At 41.8% G+C, this 17,036-nt stretch overlaps 1 protein-coding gene and 1 long non-coding RNA gene across 5 annotated transcripts; one reads left to right on the top strand and one right to left on the bottom strand.

The window, feature by feature from the left end:
- Positions 1–378: 378 nt before the first annotated feature.
- LOC116737059 (uncharacterized) lies at positions 379–16,888 on the bottom strand. The gene is made up of 3 exons (XR_004342727.1): positions 16,270–16,888; positions 2,882–2,887; positions 379–390 (listed from the first exon to the last, which is right to left on the bottom strand). It is a non-coding gene; the product is annotated as an uncharacterized LOC116737059 (long non-coding RNA).
- LOC116737033 (calcitonin gene-related peptide) lies at positions 11,804–17,026 on the top strand. 4 transcript variants are annotated; one of them, XM_032590009.1, is made up of 4 exons: positions 11,804–11,963; positions 12,867–12,958; positions 14,484–14,618; positions 15,646–16,238. In XM_032590009.1, exons 2-4 carry the CDS (start codon positions 12,873–12,875, stop codon positions 15,833–15,835), a joined length of 411 nt encoding a protein of 136 aa, XP_032445900.1. In that variant the 5' UTR covers positions 11,804–11,963; positions 12,867–12,872; the 3' UTR covers positions 15,836–16,238. The 4 variants fall into 4 exon arrangements, with proteins under 4 accessions (XP_032445900.1, XP_032445880.1, XP_032445885.1 ...); XM_032589994.1 differs by lacking the exons at positions 11,804–11,963; positions 15,646–16,238 and adding exons at positions 16,719–16,909; positions 17,006–17,026 and having other exon boundaries at positions 12,548–12,958; XM_032590002.1 differs by lacking the exons at positions 11,804–11,963; positions 15,646–16,238 and adding exons at positions 16,722–16,909; positions 17,006–17,026 and having other exon boundaries at positions 12,558–12,958.
- The last annotated feature ends 10 nt before the right edge of the window (positions 17,027–17,036 follow it).

Here is a 17,036-nt window from a genome sequence, read left to right as displayed (position 1 = left end):
GCCTGTTTTTCTCATTTGCTCCTTTTGTCCTGAATAAATGTGGAGTAAATACAAGCAAGGGTTCACATAAAGACTCCATCACGGCCACGGGGGCCAGCATTCCTCCCACACTGAAGGCCTCTGATTGATGTTGTGAAGATTCAACGGTTTAACATAATCCACCTAATGTCTGCTGATGAACAGCCTGGAAGCGCGCTCCGTCCCCACCCTCAGCCCTCACACCCTCGACGTTTTGCACGCTTCCGAAGTGGATGACCTGTCCCTGGACGTTCGCATGACTTCCCCTCAGCTACTTCCACTCCCACCTTAACAAACAGAACATGACCAAGACTGTCAGCACCTGCTTAAATATCTCCCACTTTAACCCGCTCTGGCTAATTTGGATGAACACTCCGCTCCAGGTGTTTAAACACTCACCCTGTTCTCCCCTGAGTAAAAAGAAAAAAAAAAACAAAAAAAAAACACAAAGTGGCACTGGTTCCACCACTTGAACTTGCATTTAATCAGGTGGCGAGCCCTCCCACCCCCGTTTGTGGTGGCAAGCCACTGATTAGATTTGGAGATTGAGAACCATTACAGGAGGCTGCAGTTGGATAATGACTTAAGTGCTGTTTCGTCTTCCTTTCCTCCGCAGGAAGGAATTTATCTGGATGGGCCTGGCCTTAACTGACTGGGAAGAGCCCAACGGTGAGCAATGCCATATAGATAGTATTAATCTACAGTGACCCTTTCACCACTCTCCGTCTTACTGTTGGGGTTCTTGAGCATTGGAAAAGCATGAAAACAATGGCTGGCTTTACAGATTGATACATGGAATCTTTCGTTTGTGTTTTTCACTAATATTGTAATACCAGACTGCAGATCTATCCAACAACTGCAGGTAAATTCAAAAACAAGCTGCAAAAAAAGATTGTTTTCAATGTTTTTGGAATAGCTTTACAATAAGAAAGAAGTAAAAAAAAAAAAAAAAAGTAAAATTTATTTCAATTGCTTATTCATAAATTGTGCAAAGAAGTCGAGCAAGATCATGCAAGGTTATGTGGAAGGGGATTGACCACTTCAGGTTAAAATAAATCATACCCATGCTAAAAATCATAGAACATATTGGATACAAAACAATCGTCTTTGTAGACCCAACAACAAGCTTTTCTAGAACTAAATAGCTCAAGCAACCCCTTAACAAGAGCAGAGCCAAACATTGTACTTAAGGTACATGAAGCCAAAGATGTTTCTACCCAATTGACTCTCTACGGTAAGTGTGTTCCTGACATTATAGGAAAATTGGCAAAGACATTTTTTTCAGCAATTTACCTGAAAGTAGGATATCCTTATTATGGATTCTAAGTTATACCTATACACGATATTTAAAGGGGTAGTATTATGTATTTTCCAGGCACATGGTGCCATTTAATAGCACAATCAAGTAACTGTTGTTATAAAAATGCTATATGCATATAGCACTTTTATATCAAATATGACCTAAACAAAATTTGGCTTTGAAATTTAAGGCCTTTAAATTTGGCATCTGTCTCTTTAAAAACTCATGTTGTGGTTCCTCTATTAACCCTTCAACAACATTTTTACCAGCATTGCTCTGAGCAGTAGCTGCTATAATGAGCTCAGCAGATGTGAGGTGGAAGCTTGGAAACTGCAACCCGTCTCTTCAGAGGAGGAGCTTCGTCCTCAAAGGCGGGGCTAGGTTCACCCAGGTGTTTTGCACAGCTGAATGGTTGACATGGAGATTAAAGGATTTCTCAAACATCCGTGAAAGAATCAAAGCAACACTCGAGGTGTGTTTTGGTGATGGAATAACATTATAACATGATATAAAGCTGAAAAAGTCAATTTTACATAATACTGCCAGTTTAAAACTAGATTTTTGCCAATGCCAAGTCTCAATCTGATACTTTGCTAAAATCAATGCCCTCTACACAAGCCCAAAATTATTCACATCCCTGGCAGTTTTAGGCTTAAATGGGGGTTTTTTTCCTGACCTGAAGCAATATTTATAATTTTAGAGTGGTCCAGCCAAAACCCAAAATCTGGCAGAGAATTTGCGGTGAGAACTGAGGATTAGGGTAATGGAAGAAAGGCCTTTCAACCTCAAAGACTTGGAGAGCATCGACAAAGTTAAATCATCAAAATGCCAACGGGAACAAGAACAAGCTGGTCATGAGACGTGTTTGCTGTATTGCTAATAAAAATGTTTCCATTGATTTTTGACAAGGGTATAGATATTTTTCAAAACTGATACACAACCTACCGTATTTTCCGTACTATAAGGAGCACCACATTATAAGGCGCACCTTCAATGAATGGCCTATTTTAAAACTTTTTTCATATATAAGGCTCACTGCATTATAAGGCGCATAGAATAGACGCTACAGTAGAGGCTGGGGTTACGTTATGCATCCATTAGATGGAACTGTGCTAAAGGGAATGTCAACAAAATAGTCATATAGGTCAATCAAACTTTATTGATAGATTACAAACCAGCGTTCTGAAAACTCCGTTCATTCCCAAAATGAATAAACAGCTGTTTTATTATTTTCCCCGAGGTAAAGTCAGTGACGTGGTATTTTCGTGACACAGTTTATCTTTTAACAACATCAAGGTATAACATATAGTGTAGGGGAACTTTTCCTCGATTCAATAAACACGTAAAAAACAGTCTGATACTGTTGCGGTAAATCAAACGTCAGTGCAATCACAATATATATCCACTTCCACACCATTGATTGGTTCATGTTAAATTCTCTCGCTGCTGCTCTATTCCCGTGTTTTACTGCGTGACTGATCGCCTTGAGCTTAAACTCTGCGTCGTAAGCGTGTCTCTTAATAGGAGCCATTTTGGGGTCTTTACACAAAACCCAGCGTGCACCGCGCGCTTCTTCTTCTACGGGGGAAAATGAAGTCGGCGGCTGCTTACCGTAGTTGCGAGACCTGTTGTGGCTCAATATCGGTCCATATATAAGGCGCACCGGATTATAAGGCGCACTCTCTGCTTTTGAGAAAATTGAAGGTTTTTAGGGGCTCCTTATAGTGCGGAAAATACGGTAGGCTACTTTGTGTTACAATGTCAGAAATGCCTGTCTCATTTTCTGTGCAATGTTAGTATTTAATGTCTCTTTGATCAACATTAGCAGTGTGATTGTGTCAACTCACCAAACAATGATTATAGTTTATGGAAACTGCAATCTCTGCCACCGGGTGTTTCATAACCAATACAATGCTTGACCCAACCAGAGTTTCTTTAGGTCAGCCTGCTCCAGAACTGGTTAGCTTGGAGAATGACATAAATTTTGCAAGTCCAACACAACTGGTTACGACAGCAACTTAGGACCATTGTAGAAAGAAAACAAAGGGTTTTAGTCTTGATTTAAAGGAACTCAGTGTTTCAGTTTTCAAGAAGTTTGCTCCAGATTTTAGGTGCATAGAAGCTGAATGCTGCTTCTCCATATTTGGTCTATCTGTTGTTCTGTAATACCACACTGGGCAGGTATTCGTAAAAAAATAGAGTGAGAGTTTTTGGCTATTAATTCTTGAGAATCAGGTGGGGCACCAACTTGGTAAGTTTTATCTAAATTACAAATTTTGATAACAATTGTTATTGGCGGATCTTTATAGTTATTCATTTCCAAACCAATAAATTTCTTATCTATAGTCCTTAAAGGGGCAGTATTATGTAAAATTTACTTTTTTGGGTTTTACATCATGTTACAATGTTATTCCCTCAGCAAAAAAGTCCCTGGAGTGTTGATTTGACTCTTTCATCCATATTTTATGCTGCTCACTTTCTCACTAAAACCAGGAAGATAGAGCACATAACACCAGTTTTAAAGTCCCTACACTTGTCATGATTCCAGCCCTTCAGCTCTGCCTTGGCTGTGCTGATTGCTCATTGCCCTCACCTGCACTGAGCTGGTCCCTACTTAAACAGCTGCTCTTCACCAGCTCAGTGCGAGATCGTCTGTTGCCACTGTCACAGCTTTCAAGCCTTGTTGTCCCATGTTCCAAAGAGATTTCTGGTTTCTGATCCTGCCTGTTTTTGACCACAGAGTTTTGCCTAATCCTTCTGCTGTTGAAAGTCCTGTTGCTGAACCCTGCCTGTCTCTGACCCTGCCTCCTGCCTCCTGGATTCTGGATTTTCCTTGCCTGAGACCCTCCCGTGCATGACCCCGGACCGTTTCAAGACTCAGCTTCTGGTTGGTGGATTTTGTCCCTGTCGTCTGTTGTCCATTCTCCCCCAGCTGGACTCCTGACCCCTGTGGATTCCTCGTCCCGGACCAACTAGTGTGACCACACCCTTCTACACCATTTACTTTAGTAATAAAACTTTTTGGTTAACCATCCTCTTGTTGTGGCTGCGTTTTGGGTTCTGGCTGATTCTGCTTTTACCATTACAACACTGGCTCCTGTAGCTCAAAGAATAGACTTTAAAATACTGTTAGTTTATAAATCACTGAACGGCTTAGCACCACAACACATCAAAGATCTGCTGTTATTGTATCAACCCTCCAGACCTCTCAGGTCTTCCGGTTCTGGTCTGCATCCCCAGAACCAAACGAGGAGAAGCAGCTTTCAGCTTCTAGGCACCACAAATCTGGAACAAACTTCCAGAAAACTGTAAAACAGCTGAAACACTGAGTGCCTTTAAATATCAACTAAAAACCCACCTGTTTAGAGTTGTATTTGAAACCTAATCAATTACGAATTTAACGATGGCATTTGACTTAATGTCATGTTTTGATTGTTGATTCTATGTTGGATGACTTTGTGTTTGTGATAATGTAAAGCACTTTGAAATGCCTTGCTGCTGAAATGTGCTATACAAATAAAATTTGATTGGTTGATTTCAGAAATCCTTCAATCTCCATGGCAACCATTCAGCTGTACAAAACGCCTAATTGGATGTAGCTCCGCCTTTGAGGATGAAACTCCTCCTCTGAGCTGCAGTTTCCAAGCTTCTGCCTCGCAAAGCATCCCTCCCCTCCTCGGCTCCTTCAGACTAGCCAGCAGCAATTAGCAAACACCTGGTGGAACTGAGCATCAGCTGAGCTCATTGTAGAAGCGCCTTCTCAGAGCAACGCTGATAAAAATGTTAAAGGTTAAAAGAATAGCCATGTTCTGATAACTTCCTGAAGGCGGAGTTTCAGACAGAGGCCACATTCAAGGTGTTAAATTTCAATGTCAAATTTCTTTTAAGTCATATTTGTTACATATAACATTTTTATAACAACTAAAGTTAACGCAGTTACTTAATTGTGTTATAAAATGGCACTATGTACCTTGAAAATACATAATACTGCCCCTATAAACAGTGGTCAGGTCTCCATTAGGCTCTTACTTATATGGGAAATTGAAGTGACAAGTGGTGAGGCTTCACCTGCAGGCCATAGATCACTTAAAGCATTCCTAGTCAAAGTAAGTCTCTGACATATGTGTGAAAAAAGTAAATATATATATATATATTTTTTTTTTTTTACAATGCCTTAGTTTTTATTAGGTAATTACTCTGAACCAGTGGTGGGCCGTCAGGGCCTGCAAAGCCTTCTCTGCTGGCCTAAAAATATCTGAATCACAGACTGATGTTAATTATTTTTGTCCATGAATACGTATTAAATAATTCCAAATGGTCTGTCCGCTTCCTTTCATTGCTAGTCCCCTGGTTGCGCTGCTTCCAGACGTGTATTTTCATATTTAAGCATTTAACCAATCACATTTCAGCCACTATTTGTTGCCAGGGTCAAAGAAATCTGCCTGGAGACCTTCACAATCAGTTCTGCGGGCCCTGTAGCATAAAATAAATGTCGATCAAACTGTTGCTTCAACCAATCAGATTTTGAGTTGGCGACACCAAGGCCCTCTAGCAGGCGTAACGTCAGCGTATTCACACGCTCTGATTGGCTAGTCAAAGAGTGTACTAGCCAGAGCTAGCAAACCGCATCTGTAGCGAGCTGCACAAGCAAAGATATTGTTGTGTTGATTTAATAGCTGTTTTGTCAACCCACAATGGGAGGAGGAGGAGAAGAAATGGATTTGGTTGGAGATTTACTGTCAAAGCCATTTTCAAGACGGACTTTTCAAGAAAAGCTGGACATTGTTAAACAAGGTCGGGCAACTCCGAAGCTAGCAAGCCTGTCACAACCGGGAAAAGGATTTGTCCGCCACTTTCAGTCTACTAACTAAAACTTATGCCAGAAATACGACAGGGCAGGCTCGACTTTCAGCATTAGCTTCGATGGCGATAGAAAAGGACTTCTTCATGGAACTGAAACACGGATAATCTGCACAACAGAGTAATTGAAATCTTCTTGAGGAAAGAAAGGAGGATGGATTTTGTGTACAAATAATCAGGATTTTTTGGTGAGTAAAATGTTGCTATATTCCTAAATAATATTGCAATTTTATCAGGTTATTTTTTATGCTTTTTTTTATGTGTCGCAGCTGTAGAAGTTTTATAGCCATGAAATAGTTATTGAGGGTTGTATTGATTCAGACGGAGCACTACTGAAGGCCTAGCTGTGAAATGCACGGCCCCCCACTGCTCTGAGCAGGAAACACTTTACATGTTCCACTCTTGTTCCCTACAGGAAGACTGATGGTGGTGCACCTCCTCCTACCTCTATTTCCCATGTACATAATCGGCCTCAGTGTAAGTCACGGCAAATGTAAGAGCAGTTCTGAGTTCATAAAGTGGCGAAGGAAACATACCATTTTTGGTCCACTGGGTCCGTTGGGTTAGCCATTAGCTTCAGCCTACAGGTCCAGCTAACCCTGGTGAGTCAAATTACCTGTTTTTTTTTTTTTTTACTTTGAGTATTGAACCTGAGATTATAAATTGCCCTGTGCTTTCTGCATATCCCAGATGTGCTCATTACTCTCCCTTTAATCACCCGCTTTGCAAGTTTATTGAAAGCAAAACGGCAACTAGATCCGATAATCAATGCAATGCTAACTTCAAGCTAATGGTTACGTGTAGGCGGGAAGAGCACTAACAGTCCCTGTCAGCTGAAAGCCATACCTTAAACAAACACGTCTGACTGCGGTTAGCTAATAATAGTGTAGCACACTCGCTGTTATTCGCCTTCATGTTCCATTACAAGAACATGACATCATTCATTATTTGTCTGGTCAATTAAAAATGATGAGATAATGTTTACATGTGGTTTATGTTGTTTTGCTATGACTTCAAACAAACATATTCAGGTCAGAAGTTTCCAGTCTGCGTGCTTGGCCCCGTTAAGGAGGTTATAAAAACACAGAGGGAGAATCACATTTGATAAATGTGTGCAAAAACGTTTGCATGTCCATCTAATTCTCCATCTGCACACAAAGGGCGACCGGCTCCTAAAACTTGAAAGCAATTTGGTGTCTCTCTGAACAGTTTGCATAAATTTCAGTGATGCCTTATGCATTCATTAGAGGTAAAAGATACTCACATTCATCTATGTTAAAACACATTTCTGCCTTAGATTTTCAGTGACTAAAGCTGTTCCCTTCATGGAATGAAACAACTACATAATGCTGAAGGCAGGTGGCGGTTTTGATTATACAGAAGAAGAAAAAAACCCAAAGCTCCACCTTTGTCTTTACAAAAAGCCCAGGAATTGTTAGGGTTGCACAGCTGACTGGTTGCTATGGAGATTGAAGGATATACAGATAACCTCAATTTCCCTATGGGATTAATAAAGTTTAACCTAACCTAACCTAACCTATTGTGCGTTTATAAAACTTCCCCCGCCCACACACAGGCAGTTTACATCAGCTGTCGGCAAATTACGTCACTTAAGCTACTCCACAAAATAGCGACAAAGTTGGGAGAAAACACCAGTCAGCTGGTTGTTCAATAATAATTGAAAACATTTTTTGGGAAAAATTTATATTTTATTGATTATTCATTACCCCATCCATGTATACATAATCACAATACAATACTTGAACCTCTTTGAATTCTGCACCTAAAAATTAACCATAGTAAGAAAAAACTAAAAGTACGACTATAGTTAATAAAAGCTAAGGTAAAACTAAATAATATTTAGCTAATAGCAACTAATAAAAACTAGTAAACACTCTAAAAACAAACTGAATTAGAGTAACAGCAATATAAAACTATAATGAAAAACCCATTATACAACCCTACCAACCTTTCGTGACATTTGACTTCCCTGTAAATACTGTATCTATCCATGTGTACTTTGCACAAACACACTTTCACTTTTACAGCATATAGCCCCTTTAATGGGCTCAACCATTTGGTTTCCGTTTCATCCCTCCTGTTATATCAACAGCGTCACTCTTGGGTGTTGCTATCATTTCTGCTAGACTTCCAGAACTGTTACATTTCCACATGAGATCCTTGATTGGCCCAACATAGGTGAGCCATGAACGCTACATATCGCACATTTGTCTGCACCCAGTTACACCGCGGGGGAAGTTGTGTCCACAGTAATGACTTACTCTAGGCTGGGTGTGTTGATCTCAGCTGGGGGAGGCCCCGCTTTAAAGGTTACTCTATCGACTCGGCGCTCGGAAGTTTTTCAGGAACTGAGGCGAAACTTTGCTGGAGTCGGGGTGGCTTGCGCATTGCATCTCCCAAGGGTGAAGTGTGATGCCAATGAACCAAAAAAAGGAACAGCCACGCTGAAAGAGCGCGAGCATGCACACACACACACACATACACGCCCACACACACGGAAGCAGGCACTGAAGACACATTCGTCCAGATGCGAGCGTACAATGTTTGGCGAAGATGCACAAATAGTGAGTGTTCCCCTATGACATAGAATATACAGTCAGGAAAAAGCCATGAAGAGGCATCTGGAAAGGCAATGCTGTTTTCCCTACAAAACAAACTTACATTCAGTGAAATGGATTGTTTTCTCTTTGTATGTCCTTTGTACACTTCTATTCCTCCTGATGTTGACTACAGAAGACGTAAGAACTGAAGACGTTGAATATGTAATGCTGTTGGAATGTGTTATTTGACCACAAACTGTAAAGTACATAGTCATAAGTGATTAATTTTCTCCAGTTCCCGACAAGGTCGCCCTCTCTCCTGACATTCCCACTGGACAGCAGTCACAGCTCATTACTGTTTTGTACCCAAGTAACCTTCTGCCATCCTCTACTAATACTTAAACAAATTAAGTTGAATAACTGCCCTGTTGTTGCAACACCTAGACAAGTTGAGCCTAACAAGTGTTTGTCTGAAATGATTTGGTTTTTGCCGTTAAATACCTTTCAGAAATGTTTTTGTACAATAACGTTATGATGTTTCAGCTGTGTCTATATCTGAGGTGTTGGACATTGAATGCCATTAGTGTCATCACTATCATCATTTAGTGAGAGGTTGTTGTAATTAGCCTGTAAATGCTTGACCAATTAGCAAAGCTAATTAGAAGCTGAGCAAGTATCACTTATTTGTTATTGAGCATTTTGAACTTCAGGAAACTCTCATAAGATGTTTAGGAGAAGCATGCTTTACTACAATGGCTGCGTTTAGTATTTCTATTAAATGTTTTGGCGCAGAGGTGGTTTTTTTGGTCGTGTCGAAGTTGGTTTATTTCGGAAAGCTGCAATGAAAAACCTTTTTTCTCATCACACAAGTCAGATGATCAACAACCGGACATTTCCACAAGTGAAAACCCCGAAGACGAAGACGGCAGGAAGTAGTTGGAGGATCGCAGCGTGGCATTTTTTGTTAATGACTTATTGCGGTAAACAAACTTATTCAGCTGTGATTTCATGGAATCACCACAGATGTGGAATTGTTTTTTCGAGATTCGCGGAATACTGAAAAAGTTTTGGGTACATTTGTATTGAAAACGTAGCTATTCAGGAGGAAGGACGATGATTTTCTTTCACCTTTTGAAGATACTTTGAACTCACGCACACAAACATCACACTGTAAAATAAAACATTAGGACTAGCTTAGATTGAGCTAATCCTAAACACATCTGTTGACCATCCTGTTTAAGGGTGTGTTCACACCTGGAAAGTCCTTTGATGGGCTTGTTTGGTCTCTAGAAAGTAGACTATTATTTCATTTGGTGCGGTTTTCTTTGGGATAGTACTTTTTGCAAATGAGTTATGTCTTGTAAACATAGCTATGACAATCATTGCTCCCATTGGATAGAATTGACAGGGGCAGCACAGCACAGACCTGGAAGGAAAACAAACTGACTTTGATGAAGTTCTTTTACTTTAATGCTGCATTGTTTTGGAGTTCTTCAATTTTCTACTTGTTGAATAGTTGGGTGCATTCGCCCAAACATCACGGAGGCTCAGTGTACTCCAGGAACCATCCACAGCTCATTGTTGGGAGCGTCCACGCCGTTTATCGTGAAGCCCAGCAACTGTGAACAAACGTTTGTGCTCTTAATGGCTTAATGTTCAAATTCTTAAGAGGGAAGAATGCATTTGCAAGAACCCTGTAGCAAAGTGGTGGCTACCTTCATTAACAATATGAAGAAAGAGTTCCACGATCCAAAGCCCTTCACCGAAACAATGCACAAACCTTTTAACTGCAGAAACCTAAGCAAATGCACAAGCCCAAGAAAACGTCTTTGTTCTTATTTGTGAGAAAGTGCTTGCTGGAAGTTCCAGAGTCCAAAAGATGTGGCTTGAGGCCCGGCAGCTGCCTATTCAGCAGTGATTTAGCAGCTGACAAGGCTGAACCATGTGGCTCAATAGCACTAAAAGGCTCATCCCGTATAATGGGGTTCCTCTGTGACGCAAACATGGAGAGGCAACCCCTCCCCTTTAGTTTACTCTGACATATAGGCCTACACACACACACACACACCTGTCCAATTTGTCCGGCATTAAGTACACATAGAAAGACATTTTCCATACACGCGTGCTCATGTGAGGCAGTTTAGAAAGAAACACACACATGCACACGCCGCCCTGCCCCTCTAATGAAAAGGCAGGGCATTGAGACAATTGTGCAGGGCAAACACTTGTGTAATTGCCGTTGAGAAACGGCCCTTGTCGCAGGCTGTCATCGATTGGTTGTTTGCTCACTTGTGTGGGAGGAGGCCTGAGCAGCTTCGGTCATTACTGGACTGGCCGTGGTAAGGCTTTATTACCTTAATGTGGTTCGAGGTTTTTACTCCGGACAGGAGATTGCCACACTTTACTTGTGGCTTTACTAATAAAAAAGTACTTGTAAGACTTGCTGAGAGAGAGAGAGAGCAAAAATTGTCTGAAGGTAATCAGTTATTTATACTAGAGACTCTAAAGTTCTTGGCTGACTACTCAAACTCACTGCAGGAAGTCTGGATTGTGATTAAGCACAATGAAGTTGGCAGCATTATGAATGAAGTGCAGGAGTCCAGAAGTGCGTCACTGTGTAGTATACGTCCATCCCCAGCAGATGGCCCCGCCTGCAAGTGCTTATTCAGGGGGGGGAAGCGGTGACTTACAGGGGTGGGGGTGCCCTTTATTGATCTCATAGGTTGAGATACAGCATGAAACGAACCATTTTTGGAAACTTTTTTCAACTATTTATCGCCGGCGGTGCTACTGCACGTCCACCAGTTCGCTCTGCCTGTTATTTGATTAATGACATCAATGCAAACGAGGGATGGCAAATGGTCCATATGACTGGTGAATTTTGTGAATGGAGCACTTAGTGACTGAGGAATGACGTCAGCACAAAAGCCGTATCTCTCAACGGCGAGCCAAGTCCGAACCGGGGGGTCTAGAGGAGGCTTCCCATTGGCTCGCCGTAGCATCACGGCCCACGCGATTGGCTGCCGGCAAATAATTAAACACCTACACAGTCGATGCACAAATCCGAGTGGTGGGATATATAGGCTGGTGGTTGGCGCTTCATGCAACAGAGTCAAGAGTTGTCCTGCAAGTTGAGAGAAAGTCAACTTCTTGTTGTTTTGAACAGAGATTCAGAGAGATATTTATATAAATTTATTTTTACTGCTGGGTGATTACCATTGAAGGTGAGTGTTGACTTCCTTTATTGTCTACATCAGTGGGTCGGGGTTGTATTTTGACTCTTTGGTTGTGGGATTAGACGGGTGGCAGCTGTTTGACTGGGTTGATGTGAATGAAATGAGGCTGGTTACCAGAAGCAGAAGCATGTTGGGAAGCTCCCGTTTTCCTCTTGGGGACCAAAGACTCAGCCAAGTCGGAAAAAGGGGGAGGAAAGGTAGAAACAATGGGCAAGGAAATCTCCAGAAAAAGCAAAAAAAAAAAAAAAGAAGAAATTGCTGAGGCGTTGCACTTCACAAGAACGAGAAAAACGGGCAGAAGCAACCAGCTCAAAGTGTGTGTGTGTTGCAGACAAAAGGGGTGCGCGCGTGTGTGTTAGAGAGTGCTGGAAGCTCATTACACTAATGCACTGGTCCCTTAGGGAGTTGGCAAGCTTGGAGTAACCCCCCCCAACACCACCTATCTTTTCACCCCTCCTCTTCCAGCAACTGCTACCTATATTGCAGAGTCTGGGACCCTTGCCTACCCGCCCGCCCCCTCCTTCTCAAACACAAACACATACACACACATTTATGCATACCCAGCTACCTGCAGGCATGTCGCACTCCAGTCCCCGCTGCGTATGACATGAGAGAACTACATGTCCTGTGCTCGCTGTTGGATATTTCGGAACAGTGCGTTTCGGTGAACAAGAGTAGAACGGGCGGGGGGGGTGGCTGCCGTGTGTGTGAGGATGAGGAGACGTGGGGAGAACTAAGCCAAGTTTGATAGGAACTCAAGGGTGGGGGGGGGAGAGGAGGAAGAAGGGGCTCGGCGAGCAGCAAGTGCGTTTGTTACACATGTTGCCTTGTAGGTACATCAGTGCGCAAGATGCTGACGACAGGGTTGGGGTGTTTTCCTTCCTGTTGCAGGGGACCATGGTTATGTTGAAGATCTCCGCTTTCCTCGTTGCCTACGCCCTGGTCATCTGCCAGATGTACTGCTCACAAGCCGCCCCTGCCAGGTGAGACGCGGTTCTTGCGGCTTACTTTTCGTTCAAGCGGCTGTCAAGCACTTGCAGTGATTTCTGGATTTAAAAGCAACGCTCATATGACAAACAATTGGTTTCCTGGTTTTCAGGAGTTTTTCTTTAAAAAAAACAACAAAACTGTAGTCTTAAAAGGTTTTTCTAGTCATTATGTCTTTCTTTTTGAGGAATTATCTGCAGCAACATTAACAGAAGCAGTAGAAGCTGATATACGTAAATGTACATGTACAAGTGTGATGTTTTACTATCAAATATATAGCATACTGTAAATTCAACTACATGGCAAAGAGACAAAATCTAGTAAATTATTTATCTTCCAGTCTCTAATGCAAATATCTTGGTACACTTGGAAATAAGACAAACTAAATTACAAGTAATTTTTCAGCAAGATATAGGAGCTTGTTTTAAGTTAATAATTCCCTAATATTGATTCTAAAAAGTAACATTGACAGAATTCGTTTTAAATGTCTTGTTATAAATAAAATAATTTGCCAGTGGAACTAGTACTTTTCATCAATACTGAGGAATTGTTAGCCTAAAACAATCTCCTATTTTTTTTCTGAAAAGTTAGTTCTCTTATTTGCAGTGTTCCAAGATATTTCCACTAGAAAGTAAACAAAAAAGTACTTGGTAAGATTTTGTGTTTTTGCAGTGTACGAATACATTCTTACATTTGAAATATTTTACATTTAAAAGGTTGTTTTACTAATTCCTTTGACTCGATAAAATGGAAAAGAATAGAATGTGCTTGATTTAATCCCAACCTTGGATGTCTTAGTTGTCGCTAAACATTATGATGCAAATAATAAGAAAAGATAAATCTAATGCTAAGTTTAGAATATAGAAGTCATGAAGTTAGGAAAGAAAACCGGAAAAACATGGATTTTGCTGCACGTTATTGCACATCTATTCCGCAGTTTGCATACTATTAATAAGACACAAATAGAGGAAGTTGTAATTCACTCCCGAGGGAGATAAATGAGACCTATATATCCATACGGAGCTTCATTCCAGCCACTCCCCCGAGCGTTCCTATGAAGCTATTGATTTTGTAATAAATCTAAAGCTTGTTGGAAAACAACCCCCCTTTCTCATATGGGGCACTTTCCGCAGATTGTTTCGCCCCCCCAGCCGATCCCCAACCCCTCCCTACTGTTGGCCGCTGGCCCTCAAACCCAGACGTCATTACTCTCCGAGGTGCTGATGTCTCTGCCTCTCCTTTCCATCCATCGTCTCTACCAGCACCCCAAGATCCCACCCCAAAACACACACACGCACACCCACACACACACACATCCTGGCATCTCAGGGCGGTTGTGGGGCCGTGTGAGCTCTTAGACCTCTTCAGAAATGTTCAAAAGCCAGCTTTTGAGTTACTTAAACGCCCCATGAAATGTGTGACAAATGTCCGGCAGCTTCCTAAGGGGGTTAGGAACCAAACTGAACTCCTGGCCCACTGACCGCTTGTCCCCTTGTTGTCTCCTGAAACGTCCCGTCACAGACCAGGTTTAGAGTCCATGTCAGAACGAGTCACGCTCACGGACTACGAGGCGCGAAGGTTACTGAACGCCATCGTCAAGGAGTTTGTGCAGATGACGGCAGAAGAGATGGAACAGCAGGTGACGGAGGGAAACAGGTACGTCCGACTCTTATTTCCTCACATAAAGCTTTAATATTTCCTTACAGCAGAAGCAAACTCACAGACGACTCGATTTCTAATGGAATGATGTAGAATAGTCTCAATTAATTGATCATGAAGTTAACTTTATTAACTTATATATTACCATGCCTTTTTCTGGAGGGTTGTACAAATAGTGTGGTGGGTTTAAGAACAGATTTGTTCTAGAACTTTCTAGAACATGTTCTAGAATTATTAGACTACATTTTGTTCAGGCAACAATGTGGACAGGTCCTGAACCCGGCTGCTTTTAGCGAAAATGTCAACCGGACAGATTGTTTTTAGATTGTTCCCACATTTCACTCTCTGGTTTCATTCTAACACCACTGCTGATGCATCATCATCAGTCAGCTCTAGAGAGGTATGTCCTTATATAGGGAAAAAAAACAAAACCAAAAATAAATAAATAAAAAACATGTTTTTTCCCCACAACAAAATGCTAAAATGGAGAAACAAATAAAAAAGAAATCTGTATTCTCTGTCATGACCCTTTTTCCCGCATGAAACAAGCCTGGTTTTGACTGTGTGAAGGGGTGAAAAACTGCCTGCTGGGCATGTGAAAAGCATATATTCACTTATCAGGCCCCCCTCCCCAAAAAAACAAGTGTGCATGATGTCAGTTATAGTTACGGGAAGCTGCATGACTGTGCGAATTGGATGGGCTGTTTTTGTTGGTGTAAAAGAAGAAGGATTTGTGGGAGAGGGGGTTGGAGGTTGGCGCATGATGGGACGGATGACGAGTTCTTTGAATGTTTCACAAAAGAAAAGCTGGTGGCATGATGCTGTATGAGATTCGAGACGTTCCTATTCCACTTTTGTTTAATTTGTGACGGCATGAGACAGAAATGCATGCGAGGTCAGAGCGGCGTGTGAGCGGAGGTTAGAGAAAAGACCAAACGATGATGATTTCTCTTGCATGTTTTCCCTTACCTATGAGTCCTTTTTTCCTCTGCATGTCTTTTTCTGTGTGTCCCCTCCCCAACAGCATGGACAGGCCTCTAACCAAGCGCTGTTCCAACCTCAGCACTTGCGTGCTGGGCAAACTGTCTCAGGAGCTGCACAAGTTGCAGACATTCCCCCGCACGAACGTGGGAGCGGGAACGCCCGGCAAGAAGCGCGGCGCTCCTGAGAGGGACAGCTATGCAAGCTACGGCGAGACGTTTGACAGCATCTGAACCCTTCTTTCTCCTCTCTCTCCTTTTATTTATCCTTCCTTCTTTTCTATCTCTTCATCCCGGTTTGCTCTCCGTATTTTTCATCCTGGCAAGTGCATGCTGACTCCTACCGGCTTGAGAAGAACCTGACTGTTTTCTCTCTTTTTATGTACCTCTTTCCCGCCTTTTTACCCTGCTTGGTTTTTTTTTTTTTTTTTTTTGGGGCAGAGAATAATTTGTTCCTTTTTTCTCAGACAATCAGACACAATTTACACAGCTGTAATTTACAATATCAGATATCCATTTCTGTGTAGTGTTTTTGATGGCATCTGATAGACAGATCACTTAATGTAACCATTAATAAATAATCCACTCATGAAGACACCATGTTTGTTGTTCAATAAACGTATTTTTCTACCAGGAAGCCTTAGCTCCTGTTCGTTTTTTAAAGACACAACAAAATTGGGTTGTATGAACACGAGCAAAACGAAACAAATTAGAGTGTAAATATACTATAAAACGCTTCAGTACGTCCAAAGGTAAGAAAATAATCCACTCATGTAGACACCAATGTCTGTTATTCAATGAACATAATTTTCTACAAGGAAGCCTTAACTCCTGTTCGTCCGTTAAAGACACAAAAATTGGTTCGTATGAACACGCAAGAACGAAATTAGAGCGTAAATACACTTTAATACCAAAATTAAACAAATTGGAGCGTAAATGAACTTTTACGATGCCTTGAAATCTGTCTGGGAAGTCCTCAGTAAGTCAACAGGTAAGAAAATACATAAGCTGTTACCTTATTTGTTCACTTTTATCAAATTTGTCGCACTGCTGGTGTGTTGTGGTGTTAGCTCGTAGCGTGGTTTCTTCGTGCTAATCTCCGTTTGCTGTCCTGAAGCAGCGTTACGACACAGAAGCGCGCCTGCAACACGGCCACGTGCGTGACCCACCGCCTGGCCGACTTCCTCAGCCGGTCGGGCGGAATTGGCAACAGCAACTTCGTTCCCACCAACGTTGGCGCCAAGGCCTTCGGCAGGCGAAGGAGAAGCACCCAGATGTGAGCGCTCTCCATCAGTCTTCTGGGAAATGGTAAATACGGTTTTATACAAATAGTTTTTTTATCGATAAAAGTTTGTGTTATTGCCTCAGGATGTGCCTCAATTTCTCTTGTTTTCTGTCTTTCAGAGGCGGACACCTGAAAAGAAAGAAAAAAAAA

Source organism: Xiphophorus hellerii, chromosome 2 (genome assembly GCF_003331165.1).
Source record: "Xiphophorus hellerii strain 12219 chromosome 2, Xiphophorus_hellerii-4.1, whole genome shotgun sequence".
NCBI classification, from domain to species: domain Eukaryota; kingdom Metazoa; phylum Chordata; class Actinopteri; order Cyprinodontiformes; family Poeciliidae; genus Xiphophorus; species Xiphophorus hellerii.
Note: the sequence above shows the minus strand (reverse complement) of the source record. Positions and strands in the feature narration are given on the sequence as shown.

Coding starts and splice junctions, on each gene's coding strand:
- LOC116737033 (XM_032589989.1), top strand. CDS start 12,795: ATGTTGCCTTGTAGGTACATCAGTGCGCAAGATGCTGACGACAGGGTT. Junction 12,959..14,483: donor TCACAAGCCGCCCCTGCCAG/GTGAGACGCGGT, acceptor GTCCCGTCACAG/ACCAGGTTTAGAGTCCATGT. Junction 14,619..15,645: donor CAGGTGACGGAGGGAAACAG/GTACGTCCGACT, acceptor CCTCCCCAACAG/CATGGACAGGCCTCTAACCA.